The sequence below is a fragment of the Pristis pectinata genome, chromosome 12 (assembly GCF_009764475.1).
Source record: "Pristis pectinata isolate sPriPec2 chromosome 12, sPriPec2.1.pri, whole genome shotgun sequence".
Taxonomy (NCBI): Eukaryota; Metazoa; Chordata; class Chondrichthyes; order Rhinopristiformes; family Pristidae; genus Pristis; species Pristis pectinata.
This window is the reverse complement of record NC_067416.1, coordinates 3,440,566-3,457,975: the sequence shown is the minus strand read 5'-3', so window position 1 is coordinate 3,457,975 and position 17,410 is coordinate 3,440,566. Positions and strand designations below refer to the sequence as shown.

At 47.7% G+C, this 17,410-nt stretch overlaps 1 protein-coding gene across 1 annotated transcript in view; it reads right to left on the bottom strand.

Annotated features, from left to right (window-relative positions):
• Positions 1 to 17,410, bottom strand: part of sfrp5 (secreted frizzled-related protein 5) — a 56,669-nt gene that overhangs the window by 27,368 nt on the left and 11,891 nt on the right. Inside the window, exon 2 of the mRNA XM_052027874.1 lies at positions 11,575 to 11,652. Within this exon, the coding sequence (XP_051883834.1) occupies positions 11,575 to 11,652 (78 nt within the window). The remainder of the gene's footprint in view (positions 1 to 11,574; positions 11,653 to 17,410) is intronic.

Here is a 17,410-nt window from a genome sequence, read left to right as displayed (position 1 = left end):
GTGGTGAGTCGGCCTGATTTCTGGGATCTCATTCTTTCAATGGAGATTTTGCTCATTAATTCGGATGTGGTCTGCGCCTTGCCCAGTCTAATTCCTGACATAGTCACATATGGATTCCTTTTGCAGTGCAGCCCACGTTACACTTCCAACAAATTGCACATCTGATCTCCACATTTTTTTGACAACTGATCTTAATACAGGACCCTTTTAGACCTTACACCTCTGCTGATCTATGTTACAGCCACAGGCCATCTTTGTGGCACCCATACTTAAAAGCACCATGAACGTCCCAAAGGACGTAAAAATTGACACGGAGACACAGAAGGAAGACCAGGGCAGGTGACTCAAAGCTCAGGGGAAGAGGTAGGGATATGGAGCATCATAGCATGGGAGAGAAAGGGAGAGACATTTTGGGAGGGAATTCCAGTGGTTGGAGTCTGGATGGATGAAGGTTCTTACCTGCAACAAGGTTGCCTGCACCAAAATTACTACAAGCTCAAAATCCACTCCATTTCTACCCTGGCTTGTGCCAGGATGCCACAACAACCAAAGATTCCCATTGGCTATTCTCACCAAACTGATCCAATCATCTCGGAGTGAGGGGACAGGCATAAAAGATGGAAAATCCTTCAACCGTGATCTAATAGAATGACAGAACAAACTTGAGGGGCTGAATGGCCTTCTTCTCCTTACATTCTCTACATGGAGAAGACAACGATGATGGCGGTTCCTCCAGCAAGCCCCAGCGGTCGGATTCCAACCCAACCGCCCAGATGCCCAGAATCTAGTTACAGCAGTGTGGCGCTCCCTCGGCACTGCACAGCCTGGATTCTTGTGCTCAAGTCTCTAGGACCTTCTCCCTCAGAGGCTAAGGTGGTACACTGAAGTTCAGGGAATTGAAATACAAATAATCAAATAAATCTGGTTTGGAAAGCTGGTCTTGGTAGCGGTGACCACAAAACTCATAAAAACCCATCTGGCTCATTTAAGTCCTTCACAGGATGAAATAAGAGCAAAGATCAGCACTCGGAATTATGATGTGTTATTGCAAGAACAGAAACATGGTTGAGGGCAGGACCGACAGCTTAGTGTTCCAGGGAACAGACGGCGATGCAAAAGAAGGAGGGGAAGTCACACTGCTGATTTGGTAGAACATCAAGGCAGTACTTAGAGAAGATATCTTGGAGGGATTGTCCAATGAGGACTCATGGGTAGAATTTAGGGATAAGGGAAGCATCTCCCCATGGCCAGCCATTTTAATTCCACCCCATTCCCACACCAACACGCCTGTCCACGGTCTCCTCCTCTCCTCCACTGCCAAGTTGAGGCCAAACGCAAGTTAGAGGAACAACACCTCATATTCTGCCAGGGCAGTGTCCAACCTGGCTGCATGAACATCGAATTCTCAAACTTACAGCAACCATTCCCCTGTCCCTTTTCCCCTTTCTACTCCTGATCCACCAGGCCCCATCACCCTGTCTCTTTCCCCTCCCCCAAGCTCTCCATCTGCCGTCACCCACACGCCCCCTCCCACCGGTTCCCCTCCCCACCTCCCTCCTTTTATCCCAGGATCCACCTTCCTCTGCTATCAGATGCCATCATCTTCAGGCCTTCCACCTCTCAGCTGCCAGCTCTTGCTCCAGCTCTTCTCCTCACCTCTTTATACCGGCTCTCTCCCTACTATTTTTCCATCCTGATGAAGGGTCTCAACCTGAAACGTCGACTGTCTATTTCCCTCCACAGATGCTGCCCGGCCAGCTGAGTTCCTCCAACGCTCAAGGTGTAAGAGTAATAAGTTTATAGCAGTGGGGGATTTTAATTTTCCCAATATTGTCTGGGATTGGCCTCAGTGCAGGGAGCTTAGCTGGTGGAATTTGTTAAGTGTGTACAAGAAGGTTTTTTGAAACAATATGTAGAGAGTCCTACGATGGACAGCAAAGTACTCAACCTTATCTCAGGAACTAAAACTGGGCGGGTGGTGGAAGTATCGGTGGTGGAAGGCTTTCGGAACAGTGACCATAATTCAGTAAGTTTCAGCATAGTAATGGAAAGAGATAAGGTCAGACCTCAAGTGAAGTTATTGAACTGGAGGAGGGTTGCTTTCAAAGCATAGGATCTGGTGAACGTAGATTGAAGTATATAAAATTATAAAAGGCATAGATAGGGTAGATAGATCTTTTTTTCCAATGGTAGAGGTATCAAAAAGGAGAGAGCAGGTTTAAGTTGAGAGGAGGGAGATCTGAGGTTTTACATGGAGAGTGGTTGATGTCTGGAACTCGCTGCCAGAGGAGGAGGTGGAATCAGATACAATCACTGTGTTTAAGAGGCATTGAGATAGATACTTAAATAGACAAGGTATAGAGAGGGGTATGGTCCTAATGCAGGAAAATGGAATGAGTGTAGATGGGCAAAAAGGTCAGCATGGACATGATGGGCCGAAGGTCCTGTTTCTGTGCTGTACAGCTCTGCAGTTCTAGGGTTCTAAATCTGCCGTCCTTACCCGGTCTGGTCTACGTGTGACTCCACCCCACAGGAACGTTGCTGTTAACTGCCCCACTGAAGTGGCAGAGTGGTTCACACAGTTCAGGGGTAAGTAGGGCTGGGTAATGTGCACCATCACCCACTGAATCAACAGATCAAAGTAAATAGGGAGTCAGTGATGTCCCTGTGGGGAAGGTCCAACAGATATTCCGGAAATGGCCAGAAAGCATCACTGAAACCTCCTGGCATTTAACGGACCCATCCACACATGTCTTGGAGATACGTTGCACACGTCAGTTGTCTTCAGACACACTGAGTTACCTGACCCCCGGCGAGCTCCCTGTGGGCACTGAGATAAGGCTCGTGGCTCACTGATCTGATGTTCGTCGAGTCACCCACGTGACAATGACACAGGCAGAGGCCACAGGTGTCCACCTGAGCCCCTTCCCCACCACGACACCCTTTTAGTGGTGAATCCCACCCCTGCGGACCTTCAGACCTGAGAAGGACGGACACTTTGCCAACCTGTTCAGGAACCGAGGCTATGAGTGGAATCAGAACCCAACGGGGGGTTTAACAAACATCACGGATTCCCGCCGTGACCCATCGTGTTCCTGCTGCCTGAGACTTGACCAAAAATATGTGGGAAACCTTCCTTCACACAGAAACGGCCCAGTGGTGCAGCGGGTAGAGCCGCTGTCTCACAGTGTCAGAGACCCGGGTTCGATCCCGACCTCCGACGCTGTCTGTGTAGAATTTGCACGTTCTCCCTGTGACCGCGTGGGTTTCCCCCGGGTGCTCCGGTTTCCTCCCACATCCCAAAGACGTGCGGGGTCGGTGGGTTAATTGTCCGCTGTAAATTGTCCCCAGTGTGTGGGTGAGGGGTAGAATCTGGAGGGAGTTGATGGGAATGTGGGGAGAATAAAATGGGATTAATACAGGATTACTGTAAATGCGTGGTTGATGGTTAGCACAGACTTAGTGGGCCGAAAGGCCTGTCTCCATGTTGTATCTCTCTAGGATTCTATGAAACATGGACAAAACTCCTGCAGCTCCATGGAAAATCCATGCTCTCTGATCAGATCCCTCAGATACATTGCTGGAAGGACCATCATCACCAGACATAAGCACTTTGTAGCAGGAGGAGGCCAGTCAGCCCCTCGAGCCTATTCTGGCATTTAGTTAGACCATCACTGAACCATTCAATGCCTATCACCTTACTATTGTGTGGCATTCTTGTGGAGGGCCCTAGGTGTCCACTTTGCTGCAGTCATTAACCAAAAGCATCAAGCCCTCCACCACCGGTGCACAGTGGCTGCAGTGCATTTATTCACCCAGGGTCCTCCGACAGCACCTCCCAAGCCCTTGACCTCCACCACCAGGAAAGTCAAGGGCAACAGGTCCATGGGAACACCACCGTTCACAGGTTCCCCTGCAAGTTGCACACCGTCCTGACTTAGAAATATATCACAGTTCCTTCCTCATCACTGGGTCTGAATCCTGGAACTCCCTCCTCAATAAGACAGCGGAACTACCTTCACCAGAAGGGCTTCAGCGGTTCAAGATGGCTCACCCCCACCTTCTCAGAGGTAACTAGGGATGGGTAACAAATACCAGTGGTGCCTACACCCCAAGAATGAAAAGATCCACTGATTGTGTTGAGTAATTCTTGGGTAAATGTGGGAGACATTTTAATTCTATGTGGCCTTGTGAACTGCTGTCTTTGGTGATTAGGATCTCATTGAGATTGGCTCACTCCAGTGATCTTCCCAGTACACACGACTTAAACTCATCCCTGACTAATAAGACCTGGAAGTCTATGTTTGCTACACAGCCATCTACGTACAGCCCCAACCCACCCACAACAATATGTCTCCATCACATCTGGAGCACAGATTTACAACAAATGTTTCACAGCTAAACAAACCCTTCTCCGATCCAAGTAATTCCAATAGAAACCCACTCATCAACCATTGGCTTTGAGTAGCTCAGAATGGGCGCGTCACTAATTCCACTGCTCAAACACTGCAAGGTAGAATGGGAAGTAAACTTACTCCAATGCAAATAAAGTCTCCTCTTTGGGGAGATCTTGTTCCCTTTGTGATGGCTGTGTTGGCCTACACACCAATAGTGTTTACACTGGAGCAAAAAAGCAAACTGTTGGAGGAACTTAGCAGGTCAGGAAGCATCTGTGGAGGTAAAGGGTTGGTCGATGTTTTGGGTTGAGGCCCCACATCAGGACTGAGAACGTACTCTCCCGACCTGAAACACTGACTATCCCTTTACCCCCACAGATGCTGCCCGACCTGCTGAGTTCCTCCAGTAGGTTGTGTGTTGCTCCAGATTCCAGTGTCTCCAATACTGTTTACATTCCCCAGGGGAAGATGTAGAAGAAGTTAAAGGCCATTTAAAAGACACCAGGCTAGAAATGTGCACACTTTTCATGAGCAAATGATATATAAAGGTAGTATTTACCAGGATAGGTCAAGATTATTTCTGGGGTAAGTCACAAGCAATGGAAAAGTTGGTCTGGTACTTCCAAGCACAATTCACTCTAACGTTTGCCCATCTTCGATGTATATTCCTTTAGCTAACAGCATGACACTTTTGTGTCAACAGTATTCCAGGGGAGAGTTCCAGATTCCAGCAAGGGGAATCTGGACCTAGAGGACACAGGATTCAGGTGAGAGGGGAGAAATTCAAAGGAGATCAAGAGGTAGGTTTTTCATACTTAGGGTGGTGTCCCATTACGGGCCCTGTTTCATACAGAACGAGCTGACAGAGGAGGAGGTGGAGGCAGAGGCAATTAATAGGCATTTTGACAGGTACTTGGACAGGAAAGGCATTGAGGGATAAGGGTCTAATGCAGGCAAGTGGGATGAACATAGATAGACATTGTGGTCTGCATGGACAAGGTGGGCCATGATAGCCCATTTCTGTGCTGTGTTGTCTAGGAATCTATATTCTGCGTCCACACTACACCGCTAGTTACCATAAGTATCGAGCGCTCTGTCATTCACACACTGGGCCAGCAGCATGGATTGTCTACAAAATACACTGCAGTTACTCAGCCTAGCTATTGAGGGTTCGGCCGCTAACTAAATTCAGAGATGGTGACAAGGCTGGAATTGGTGGAGGGTTGTAGGGTTGGAGGAGTTTAGGGAGGATTGAAACAATAGAGGGATTTGGAACCAAGGGTGGGTCCGATATCGCTTGCTGGATCTTGCCCCACCCCTCCCCCTCACCTCTTTATACCGGCTATCTCCTCTCTATCATTCAGTTCAAATGGTCTTGACTCGAAACGTCGACTGTCAATTTCCCTCTACAGATGCTGCCCGACCCGCTGAGCTCCTCCAGTAGTTTGTTTTTTGCTCTGTGAGAATTAATATTCTCTGTCTCCCATCTCCACCTCTCCCCTTCCTCCAGATGGCTCCATCTGTCCATCACCCCTCCTCAGTCCACCTATCACCTACTGATCCCTGCCTCACCCCTCCCCCTCTCCTCTTTATAGTGGCGATCACCCCTTTCCACTTTAGTTCAGATGCAGGGTTTCGAACCGAAACATTGACAGTTCCTCTCTCACCCTGGACATTCTCTCTTCTCCCCTTTCCCATCGGGCAGAAGATACAAAAGCCTGAAAGCACGTACCACCAGGCTCAAGGACAGCTTCTATCCCGCTGTTATAAGACTACTGAACAGTTCCCTAGTACAATAAGATGGACCCTTGACCTCACAATCTACCTTGTTATGATCTCGCACCTTATTGTCTGCCTGCACTGCACTTTCTCTGTAACTGTATCACTTTATTCTGCATTCTGTTATTGTTTTACCTTGTACTACCTCAATGCACTGTGTAATGAACTGATCTGTACATTCAGTTCATTACACAGATCAGTTCATTACACAGTGCATTGAGGTAGTACAAGGTAAAACAATACAGAATGCAGAATAGGATACAGTTACAGAGAAAGTACAAGTATGCGAGACAAGTCCAAGTGAAAATAATAAACCACTTTCAATTCTAATCCCCCCCCACAGACGCTGCTCGACCTACTGAATTCCTCCAGCAGATTGTTTTTTGCTCCAGATCCCAGCATCTGCAGTGTCTTGTGTCCCCAAGAGAATTCATATCTTGCGCATTATGGAATGCGCTGCCAGAGGAGATGGCGGAGTCAGTTAATTTCACGATGTTTATAAGACATTTAGACAGGCACTTAATTAGAATAGTCATAGAAGGATACAGACCCAATGCAGGTAGATGGGCAAAAGGAAGGCATGGGCATGATGGGCCGAAGGGCCTGTTTCTGTGCTGTAGAACTCTATGATGCTATATGTTGGTGCTAATGTCTGTGGACAATCCATAGAACCATAGAACAATACAGCACAATACAGGCCCTTCAGCCCACCATGTTGTGCCGACCTTCAAACCACACCTGAGACTATCTAACCCCTTTCTCCCACGTATCCCTCTACCTTAATTTCCTCCATATGCTTATCTAACAATCTCTTGAACTTGACCAACGTATCAGCCTCCACCACCACCCCAGGCAGCACATTCCATGCACCAACCACTCTCTGGGTGAAAAACCTCCCTCTGACATCTCCCTTGAACTTCCCACCCATTACCTTAAAGCCATGCCCTCTTGTATTGAGCATTGGTGCCCTGGGAAAGAGGCGCTGGCTGTCCACTCTATCTATTCCTCTTAATATTTTGTACACCTCTATCATGTCTCCCTCATCCTCCTTCTCTCCAATGAGTAAAGCCCTAGCTCCTTTAGTCTCGCCTCATAATCCATACTCTCTAAACCAGGCAGCATCCTGGTAAATCTCCTCTGCACCCTTTCCAACGCCTCCACATCCTTCCTATAATGAGGCGACCAGAACTGGACACAGTACTCTAAGTGTGGTCTAACTAGAGTTTTGTAAAGCTACATCATTACTTTGTGGCTCTTAAACAATCCCACGACTTATGAAAGCTAACACCCCATAAGCTTTCTTAACCACCCTATCCACCTGTGAGGCAACTTTCAGTGATCTGTGGATATGAACCCCCAGATCCCTCTGCTCCTCCACACTGTCCAGAATCTTGCCATTAACTTTGTACTCCGCCTTGGAGTTTGTCATCCCAAAGTGTACCACCTCACACTTTTCTGGATTGAACTCCATCTGCCACTTGTCAGCCCAGCTCTGCATCCTATCAATATCCCTCTGTAAACTTTGACAGCCCTCCACACTATCCACAACACCATCGATCTTTGTGTCATCTGCAAACTTGCTAACCCAGCCTTCCACTCCCTCATCTAAGTCATTAATAAATATCACAAAAAGTAGAGGTCCCAGAACCGATCCCTGTGGGACACCACTAGTCATAGCCCTCCAATCCGAATGCACTCCCTCCACCACAACACTCTGCTTTCGACAGGCAAGCCAATTCTGAATCTACACGGCCAAGCCTCCCTGGATCCCTTGGCCTCTGACCTTCTGAAGAAGCCTACCATGCAGAACCTTGTCAAATGCCTTACTAAAATCCATGTAGACCGCATCTACTGCACTACCCTCATCAATCTGTCTGGTCACCTCCTCAAAGAACCCTATCAGGCTTGTGAGGCAAGATCTTCCCTTCACAAAGCCATGCTGGCTGTCCCTAATCAGTCCATGATTCTCTAAATACTCATAGATCTTATCTCTTAGGATCCTTTCTAACAGCTTACCCACCACAGACGTAAGGATCACTGGTCTGTAATTCCCTGGACTATCCCTACTACCTTTTTTGAATAAGGGGACAACATTCACCACCCTCCAGTCCTCTGGTACTATTCTCATAGACAACGAGGACTCAAAGATCCTAGCCAATGGTTCAGCAATCTCCTCCCTTGCCTCACGAAGCAGCCTGGGGAATATTCCGTCAGGCCCTGGGGACATCTGTCCTAATATTTTCTAACAACTCCAACACATCCTCTCTCTTGATATCTACATACTCTAGAACATTACCCTTACCAACACTGTCCTCAGCTTCATCAAGACCCCTCTCCTTGGTGAATACTGAAGAGAAGTATTCATTGAGAACCTCACCCACTTCCACAGCTTCCAGGCACATCTTCCCACCTTTGTCTTTAATCGGACCCACCTTTACTCTAGCCATCCTTCTGCTCTTCATGTACGAGTAAAAAGCCTTGGGATTCTCCTTAACCATACTTGCTAGAGCCTTTTCATGTCCCCTTCTTGCTCTCCTCAGCCCCTTCTTAAGTTCCTTCCTTGATACTCTGTATTCCTCACGAGCCCTGTCTGATCCTTGCAGCTTACACCTTATGTATGCTGCCTTCTTCTTCCTAACTAGTTGTTCCACCTCCCTTGTCACCCACGGTTCCTTCACCCTGCCATTCCTTCTCTGCCTCACAGGGACAAATTTATCCTTAACATTCTGCAAGCGATCCCTGAACATCGACCACATCTGCATAGTACATTTCCCTTCAAAAATGTCATCCCAATTTACACTCTCAAGTTCTCGCCTTATAGCCTCATAATTCGCCATTTCCCAATTAAATACCTTCCTGTCCTCTTTGCTCCTATCCCTGTCCATGACAATGCCAAAGGCTATGGAGCAGTGGTTACTGTCCCCCAAATGCTCACCCACTGAGAGATCTGTCACCTGACCCAGTTCATTACATAAAATTAGATCTAATATGGCATTCCCTCTAGTCAGCCTGTCAACATACTGTGACAGGAATCTGTCCTGGACACACTTAACAAACTCTGCCCCGTTTAAACCTTTGGCACTAAGCAGCCTCAGCACAGAAGTCAATGGGTTCCAACTCACCCCTCAGCCAACATCTAATCCACACCCTCCTCATTGCTATTTACAGCCTTTGGCATCACACACTGGCTTATGATTGCACTTGGGCACTTGGGCACCCTGTGGATTGAAAAGTGCTGTACAAATGTCGCTCAAGTTAACCTTTAATTCCCAGTGCTGGCACTCTTGATAAGATAAACACAACAATCTCTGCAATCAAACATTCTGCGAATTTCTCAGCACTTTTCCAAGTGTTTCCTTCCAGTTCATTGGCACGCTGCTCTCTGACCTTTGGTGACAGTCGGAAAATAAGGGTTCGGTCATCTGGACCAAGGTGAGGAGCAACTTCTTCATCCAGGGGGTAGTGAAACTTTGGAATTCTCAAGAGGGCTCTGGAGGTTCAACTGCTGACGATACTCATGACAGAGATCAAGGGATTTTTTTTAGGTATCAAATGAATCAAGGGATATGGGGTTAAATACAGGAAAATGGCGCTGAGGTCCCATTGAATGGGGGAGCAGGCACGAGGGGTTGAATGGCTCACTCTTGCTTCTATTCCTTGTGACCTTTCTTGTGTTCATATCTTTCTGTTGAGAGCTTATTGGCAGTGAGTTGAACCTAATCAAGCTGTCCGATCGAGCGGTGGTGACGAGACTAACAGGGCAGGGTGAACAAAGAAAGGGATGTGGGTCTGATCGGACCAGGGTAATTGGGAGCTCAGAGAGATTAACAGGTCCAGAAGAGGAACCCTTCAGTTTCTAAGCAGACCTCTCCGTGTCCAGCGGAACAGATTAACTAGTTTAAAGTAATTCTGGCCCACATGGGAAGGGTAGGGTGGGATATTCATGTGCTGTAGAGATACTTATTTCACCCAGCTATACCCTGGCCCTGGAGCTATGTGACAGCCCTAGTGAGACTCTATCTGTTCTCCCTGATGGATGTGAAAATCCCACTGGCTCACCAAGAGAAGAGTCTAATGACTCAATCACCAATATCATCACAAAATCCCTCTCCATCAGCATCCTGGGGGTCACCATTGACCAGAAGTTCAACTCCACCAGCCACATAAATACCATGGTTACAAGATCAGGGTTGGAGGTTGGGTGAGTGAATCACCTCCTGTTACCCCAAACTCTTTCCACCATCTACAGGGCACAAGTTATGAGAAGTGATGGAACACTCTCCACTCGCCCAGATGAGTGCGACTACAACAACTCTCAAGAAGCTCAACGCTGTCCAGGACAAAACAGCCACTCGATAAGCTCCACAAGAAACTGCAGAGGGTTGTGGACACAGCCCAGAACATCACGGAAACCAGCCTCCCCTCCATGGACTCTGTCTACGCTTCTCGCTGCCTCAGTAAAGCAGCCAACATAATCAAAGACCCCACCCACCCCGGATATTCTCTCTTCTCCTCCCCTCCCATCGGGCAGAAGATACAAAAGCCTGAAAGCACGTACCGCCAGGCTCAAGGACAGCTTCTTTCCCACTGTTATAAAACTATTGAACGGTTTCCCAGCACGATAAGATGGACTCTTGACCTCACAATCTACCTTGTTATGACCTTGTATCTTACTGTCTGCCTGCACTGCACTCTCTCTGTAACTGTAACACTTTATTCTGCATTCTGCTATTGTTTTCCCTTGTACTACCTCAATGATGTGATGAAATGATCTATATGGATGGCAGGCAAAACAAAGTTTTTCACTGTACCTCGGTACATGTGACAATAATAAACCAATTCACCAATTTACCAATCTAATTTACCATGCGGTGTATACCGTTTACAAACTCACCGCTCCAACACTCACTTCCCAAACCCATCAACTGTGGAGGCTCCGTCAATGTGGAGATGGATGGAATTCTGGATATGAAGGGAATGGGGATTGTACAGGAACATGGCACTGAGGTGTAAGATCAGCTATAATCTTGTTGAATGGCTGAGCAGAGTCAAGCATAGTCTCTGCTCTTATTAAAGAATCTCAGTCGTGGTAAACATGAAACTAGCTTAAGAACACACTTGGAGCAACCACAAAAAGCTGGAGGAACTCAGCAGGTCAGGCAGCATCTATTGGAGGGAAATGAACAGTCGACATTTCGGAACTGACCTGACCCGCTGAGTTCCTCCAGCAGATTGTGTGTTGCTCCAGATTCCAGCATCTGCAGTCTCTTGTGTCTCCATTAAGAACCCACCTGGTTTGTTAGTAAGGGAATCCACCGTTTTTACCCCACTTAGCCCACAGACAACCAGTTAACTGCTCCCCTGATGTGGAAAACATTTGAGCAGATTGAGGACTCACCAAACTCGCTGGCGCAGTAGTGCTCAAGGATGATGTCCGCCTTCATCTCGTTGTCACATGGTGGACAGACCTTCGAGACTGCAGAGTGGGGAGAGGTGGATACAAGAGGAGAAATGTAAAGCAGTTTGCGTTTTGTACTGTTAGCGGAAGCAATAAGAAATAAGAACAGGAGTCAGCCAATCGGCCCCTCAATCCTGTTCTGGCATTCAATAACATTGTGGCTGATCCTATGCCCTCAAGCTCATTTTTCCACCCCTTTCCAGTGCCCAAGAAACAATTTGCATTGGTCACACTGTGACTAATGAGCTACAGTCCCTGAATGGGGAATTCCAAAGGCTTCCAACCCATGGTGTTTCTTCCCAACTCTGTCCTGAATGGCTGACCTCTTTGTCCTGAGACACTCCACCAAGAGAGGAAGCCACCTCTTGGCATCCACTCTCTCACAATGGCGCACGGTAGTGTAGCGGTTAGTGTGACACTATTACAGCACCAGCGATCCGGGTTCAATTCCGGCCGCGCTCTGTAAGGAGTTTGTACGTTCTCCCTGTGTCTGCATGGGTTTCCTCCGGGTGCTCCGGTTTCCTCCCACATTCCAAAGACAGATGGGTTAGGAAGTTGTGGGCATGCTATGCTGGCACCGGAAGTGTGGCAACACTTGAGGGCTGACCCTAGAACACTCTACACAAAACATGCATTTCACTGTGTGTTTCGATGTACATGTGACTAATAAAGAAATCTTGCCTTAATCTTATCGTATCTTATCTTATCTATCTGAATAAGATCACCTCTCATTCTTCTAAACTCCAGGATGACCTTCCTTGATTTTCTTCATCAGTCAATGTCCTCATAGCAAGAACCGATCTTATCTACCTACAATGCCAAGGTCATGACTTTCCTTTGGTACATGGACCCAGACCACACAGTTCTCCAAGTGTGGCGACAGCAGGCTACAACCTGAGTAAGACTTCATTACTTTACTGTGAAAGCCTAGTGGTACAGATCCTTCATAAGAATCAGTTTTGGAAAAGGAACCTGTTTACACGTAATCTCCCCACAGTAATCAGACACCACTGTCTCTCAAGAACACAGGCTGCCAGCTTTACCGAAAAAGGCTGCTTAAGAGATTTGCTTTGAAACTGACAAGCAATGGCTTCCATTGGTACTTGTGCAATGATAGTCTCTTAAATAATGTTGCATCCACTGATACTTCAAGCCCATCAAAACCAGCCATTCAGTGTGGGACATCCCGATTCTGTACCATTGTAACTGGGGCAGGGGAAGTCAATAAATAAATGTTCATGTTAACCGGCCCTCATCAACACAAGACTCTGTCTACATTTCCCACTGCTTAGTAAAGCAGCCAATAAATCAAACCACCCCGGTCATTCTCCCCTCTCCCCCCTCCCATGAGGCAGAAGATACATAAGCTTGAAAACACGTACCGCCAGGCTCAAGGACAGCTTCTACCCCGCTGTTATAAGATACTGTTATATACCCTGCTCTGTCTTTACCTCTCGTTTTGGTGTAGCAGCCAGCGTAATCAAAGACCCCACCCACCCAGGTCATTCTCTCTTCTCTCCTTTTCCATCGGGTAGAAGATACAGGTGCCTGAGGGCACGTACCACCAGACCTAAGGACAGCTTCTACCCCACTGTGATGACTATTGAACGGTTCCCTTATACAATGAGATGGACTATGACCTCATGATCTACCTTGCTGTGACCTTGCACCTTATTGCACTGCACTTTCTCTGTAGCTGTGACACTTTACTCTGTACTGTTACTGTTTGTACCTGTACTGCATCAGTGCACTTTGTACTAACTCACTGTAACTGCACTGTGTAATGAATTGACCTGTACAATCGGTTTGTAAGACAAGCTTTTCGCTGTACCTCGGTACAAGTGACAATAATAAACCAATACCAATACCAAGACTATTGAACAGTTCCCTAGTACGATAAGATGGACTCTTGACCTCACAATCTACCTCATCATGGCCCTTGCACCTTATTGTCTACTTGCACTGTACTTTCTCTGTAACTGTAACACCTTATTCTCTATTCTGTATTGTTTTTCCCTTTGTACTACCTTGATGTACTTAAGTTTTGAATTGATCTGTATGGATGGCATGCAAAACTAAGTTTTTCACTGGATCTCGGTACATGTGACAACAATAAACCAATTCCAATTCTAATTCCAGTTCCAGTACTGTGGAGGTATGGTTACAACATTGAGTGATTTTGTGTATTTTCTGACTTATGGACAACGTTGACTTATGGATGTCTGTGAAAACAGGACCTATGCATAACCCGGGGACTTCCTGTAAACCATTTGTCTAGCTGGGTCCTTGCAGTACCTGCATGCTTGCTTCCTTTATGAACCAGTGCACCCGATTCTACAGGCAAACATTTACCCATTTCTCATCACATGAAGAAGATTTTATTTTCTGTTCTTCCCACTACAGAGCACAGTCTCAGACGACACTCCATCCACAACTTCCTTGTCTTCTCAGCTAACCCTTTGCAGACTCTGTGACAGTCTCACTTTCTCAACTGTCCTCTAATCATCAGTAAACTTCAACGGATCACTTCAGGTGAGTGGCTGTTGACTGGACACAGGCAGTTAGGTACCAACTTGCTTAAAGTCTTGTCTACAAAGCGGCACTTGGTAAATGCATTCACAGGTGCTGTGTCCGGTTATAACCAGATGAGAAAGTAGGGACAATTAAACAGATATTGAAGGTCTTGGCAGTGGGTGGATGAGGGCATGGGTAGTAACAGGGGAGTAATGGCAATAGGGGGAGAAGCCGGAATGGGATGAACATGGAATTCTCATGGAATATGGAGCCTCCACTGCACCGGATCACAAGAGGCTGCAGAGGGTTGTAGACTCAGCCAGCTCCATCACTGGCACAACCTTCCCCACCATCGAGGACATCTTCAAGAGGAGGTATCTAAAGAAGGTGGTATCCATGACTGAGGACCCTCACCACCCAGGATACGCCCTCTTCTCGTTACTACCATCAGGGAGGAGGTACAGGAGCAGGCACGGTAGTGCGGGGCAGACACAGTAGTGTAGTGGTTAGCGTAACGCTATTACAGTGCCAGCGAACTGGGTTCAATTCCGGCTGCTGTCTGTAAGGGGTTTGTACGTTCTCCCCGTGTCTGCGTGGGTTTCCTCTGGGTGCTCCGGTTTCCTCCCACATTCTAAAGGCGTACGGGTTAGGAAGTTGTGGGCATGCTACGTTGGCGCCGGAAGCGTGGCGACACTTGCGGACTGCCCCCAAAAGATGCATTTCACTGTGTGTTTCTATGTACATGTGACTAATAGAGATATCTTAAATCTTAAAGACCCAAACTTAACAATTCAGGAACAGTTTCTTCCCCTCCACCATCAGCTTTCTGAATGGTCCATGAACCCATGAACCATTATTCCATTTTTTTGCATGATTTACTTAACTTTTGTCATTTATAAGATTTTTACGTCTGGCACCGTACTGCTGCAGAACAGCAAATCTTACAACATATGTCAGTGATAATGAATCCGATTCTGATTCTGATTCAAGGAGTCTGTACTCGGATCAGACACGGTAAAGTCATGTCACAATGCTGTGTCACAATCAGTTTCCAAAGTTTCGGATCCGCAGACACGATTGCATGCCAAGCTTCAGTGGCGTGGGGCAGAGACACATCTTGTGGGGTTGGAGGTGATCGGAGAGGTTGCGAGGGTCAGGCAAGAGGTTTGAATATGAGGAATGAGAGCCCTGCTCTACCTAGTTCCTCCTGCACCCACCCCAGCCCCCATCACCCTGTTCCTTTCCCCTCCTCCCACCCTCTCCATCTGCCCTGTCACCCACACACCCCTCCCGCTGGGTCCCCTCCCCCCATTGTTCCCATCTGCCTCCCCACCTCCCTTATTTGGTTCCAAGCTCCACCTTCCTCTCCTATCAGATCCCACCATCTGCAGCCCCCCACCTCCACCTATCACCTCCCAACCTCTGTCATTATCTCCCCCCCCCCATCTGCCTATCACTCTCTTCCCTCACCTGGATCCACCCATCACCTGCCAGCTCTTGCTCAACCCCTCCCCCTCACCTCTTTACACTGACTATCTCCCCTCTGTCCTTCAGTCCAGGTGAAGGGTCTCGACCTGAAACGTCGACTGTCCGTTTCTCTCCACAGATGCTGGCTGACCCGCTGAGTTCCTCCAGTGGTTGATTTAAATGTGGAGGTGTCCACCACTCTCAGGCAGTGAGTTCCAGAGCCCTCTGAGGAAAAACATTTTCCTGCCCCTCTAGTCCTTCTACCAATTACGTTAGATCTCTGCCCTCTGGTTTTGGCCCTCTGCTTAGGGAAATAGGTGTTTCCTATTTACTCTATCCAGCACTCTTACCCTGGTCTGCTCTGTACCACATACAACTCCACTCTATCCAAAGAGCCAGTTTGGTCAGAGTGGGACTTGGTGCATTAAGGCTCACACTGTGGGAACAGGGATCTTCTATCTCAGTTCTCCACCAGCCCACACTCTGCCAAACTGGTGAAGCATCTTCCCTTACCCTCCGCCAGCCCCAAATCTGCCTCCCGCTGATTTCCTGCCCTCCTTTCAACCCCACCCCAGGGCACCAGAAGCCCCGTAGTTCTGGGACTGCTAATGACAGGTCAGAATAGAAAAACAGGAAGGACTTCTGGTCTCAAATTGACCTGAAGTTTCAGAAATGAAAACCTGAACCTCTTAAAGCCCATAAATCCCTGAAAAGATTATATCAGGGGAACTTAATTAAATTGAGCTTATTGCAAATATTAAGATGTTGTTATCTTAAATCTAGCAAAATCACATTACGTCAAGGCAAGACTATTACTCTATCCTTAGATGTTGTTCCATGGAAGTGTACTCCCAGTGCACAGGACACACAGAGCTCATCTCTTGTGCCTCCATTTTACTACAGAACTGCAATTTCTTTTCAGGGCAATACCCACATTGAAGAAGCTCTCTTCCTCTCCTCTTCCTCTCCTCAACGTGCGTTGTGTAAGCCCTTCCTTCACTGCCCTCTGATGAAAAACACGATGATGCTGGAGCCTCCCACACTATCACTGATATGTCAGCCCTCAGCCTCCTCCACTGCCGGGAGAATTCCAAGCACAAACTGGAGGAACAGCGCCTCGTTTTCCATCTTGGAACCTTGCAGCCTAACGGCATGAACCTTGGATTCTCCCACTTTAGGTAACCTCCACCCGCCTTCCCCACCACCCCCCCCCCCCCACCACGCTTCTTCTCTTCTTCCCTTTCCTAGCCCTTTTTTCCTCTCTCTCCTTACTCTTTGACCCATCCCCCGGTGGATCTGCTCTCCCCTCCTCCCCTGCACCTGCCTGTCACTATCTCTTACCTGCATCTACCTGTGCCCACCCCGCCTCCCCTCTTTTGCCCACTTATCACTGCTCTGCTTCCCCTTTTCCTATCTTCAGTCCTGAGGGAGGGTCCTGACCCGAAACGTTGACCGCCTGCTTTTCTCCACGGATGCTGCCCGGCCTGCTGAGTTCCTCCAGCATCATCGTGTTTTTCATCTAGATTCCAGCATCTGCAGTCCTTTGTTTTTACTGCTCTCTGACAGTGTTCTCACCAGGACTCAGTACTACAGCTATGAGTTGTTCACCTCTCTTGGAAAAGATGGTCTTTACCTCTCGTTGTCTTGGTGAAGCAGCCAACATAACCAAAGACCCCACCCACCTGGGTCATTCTCTCTTCTCTCCTCTTCCATCGGGTAGAAGATACAGGAGCCTGAGGGCACGTACCACCAGACTTAAGGACAGCTTCTACCCCACTGTGATAAGACTATTGAA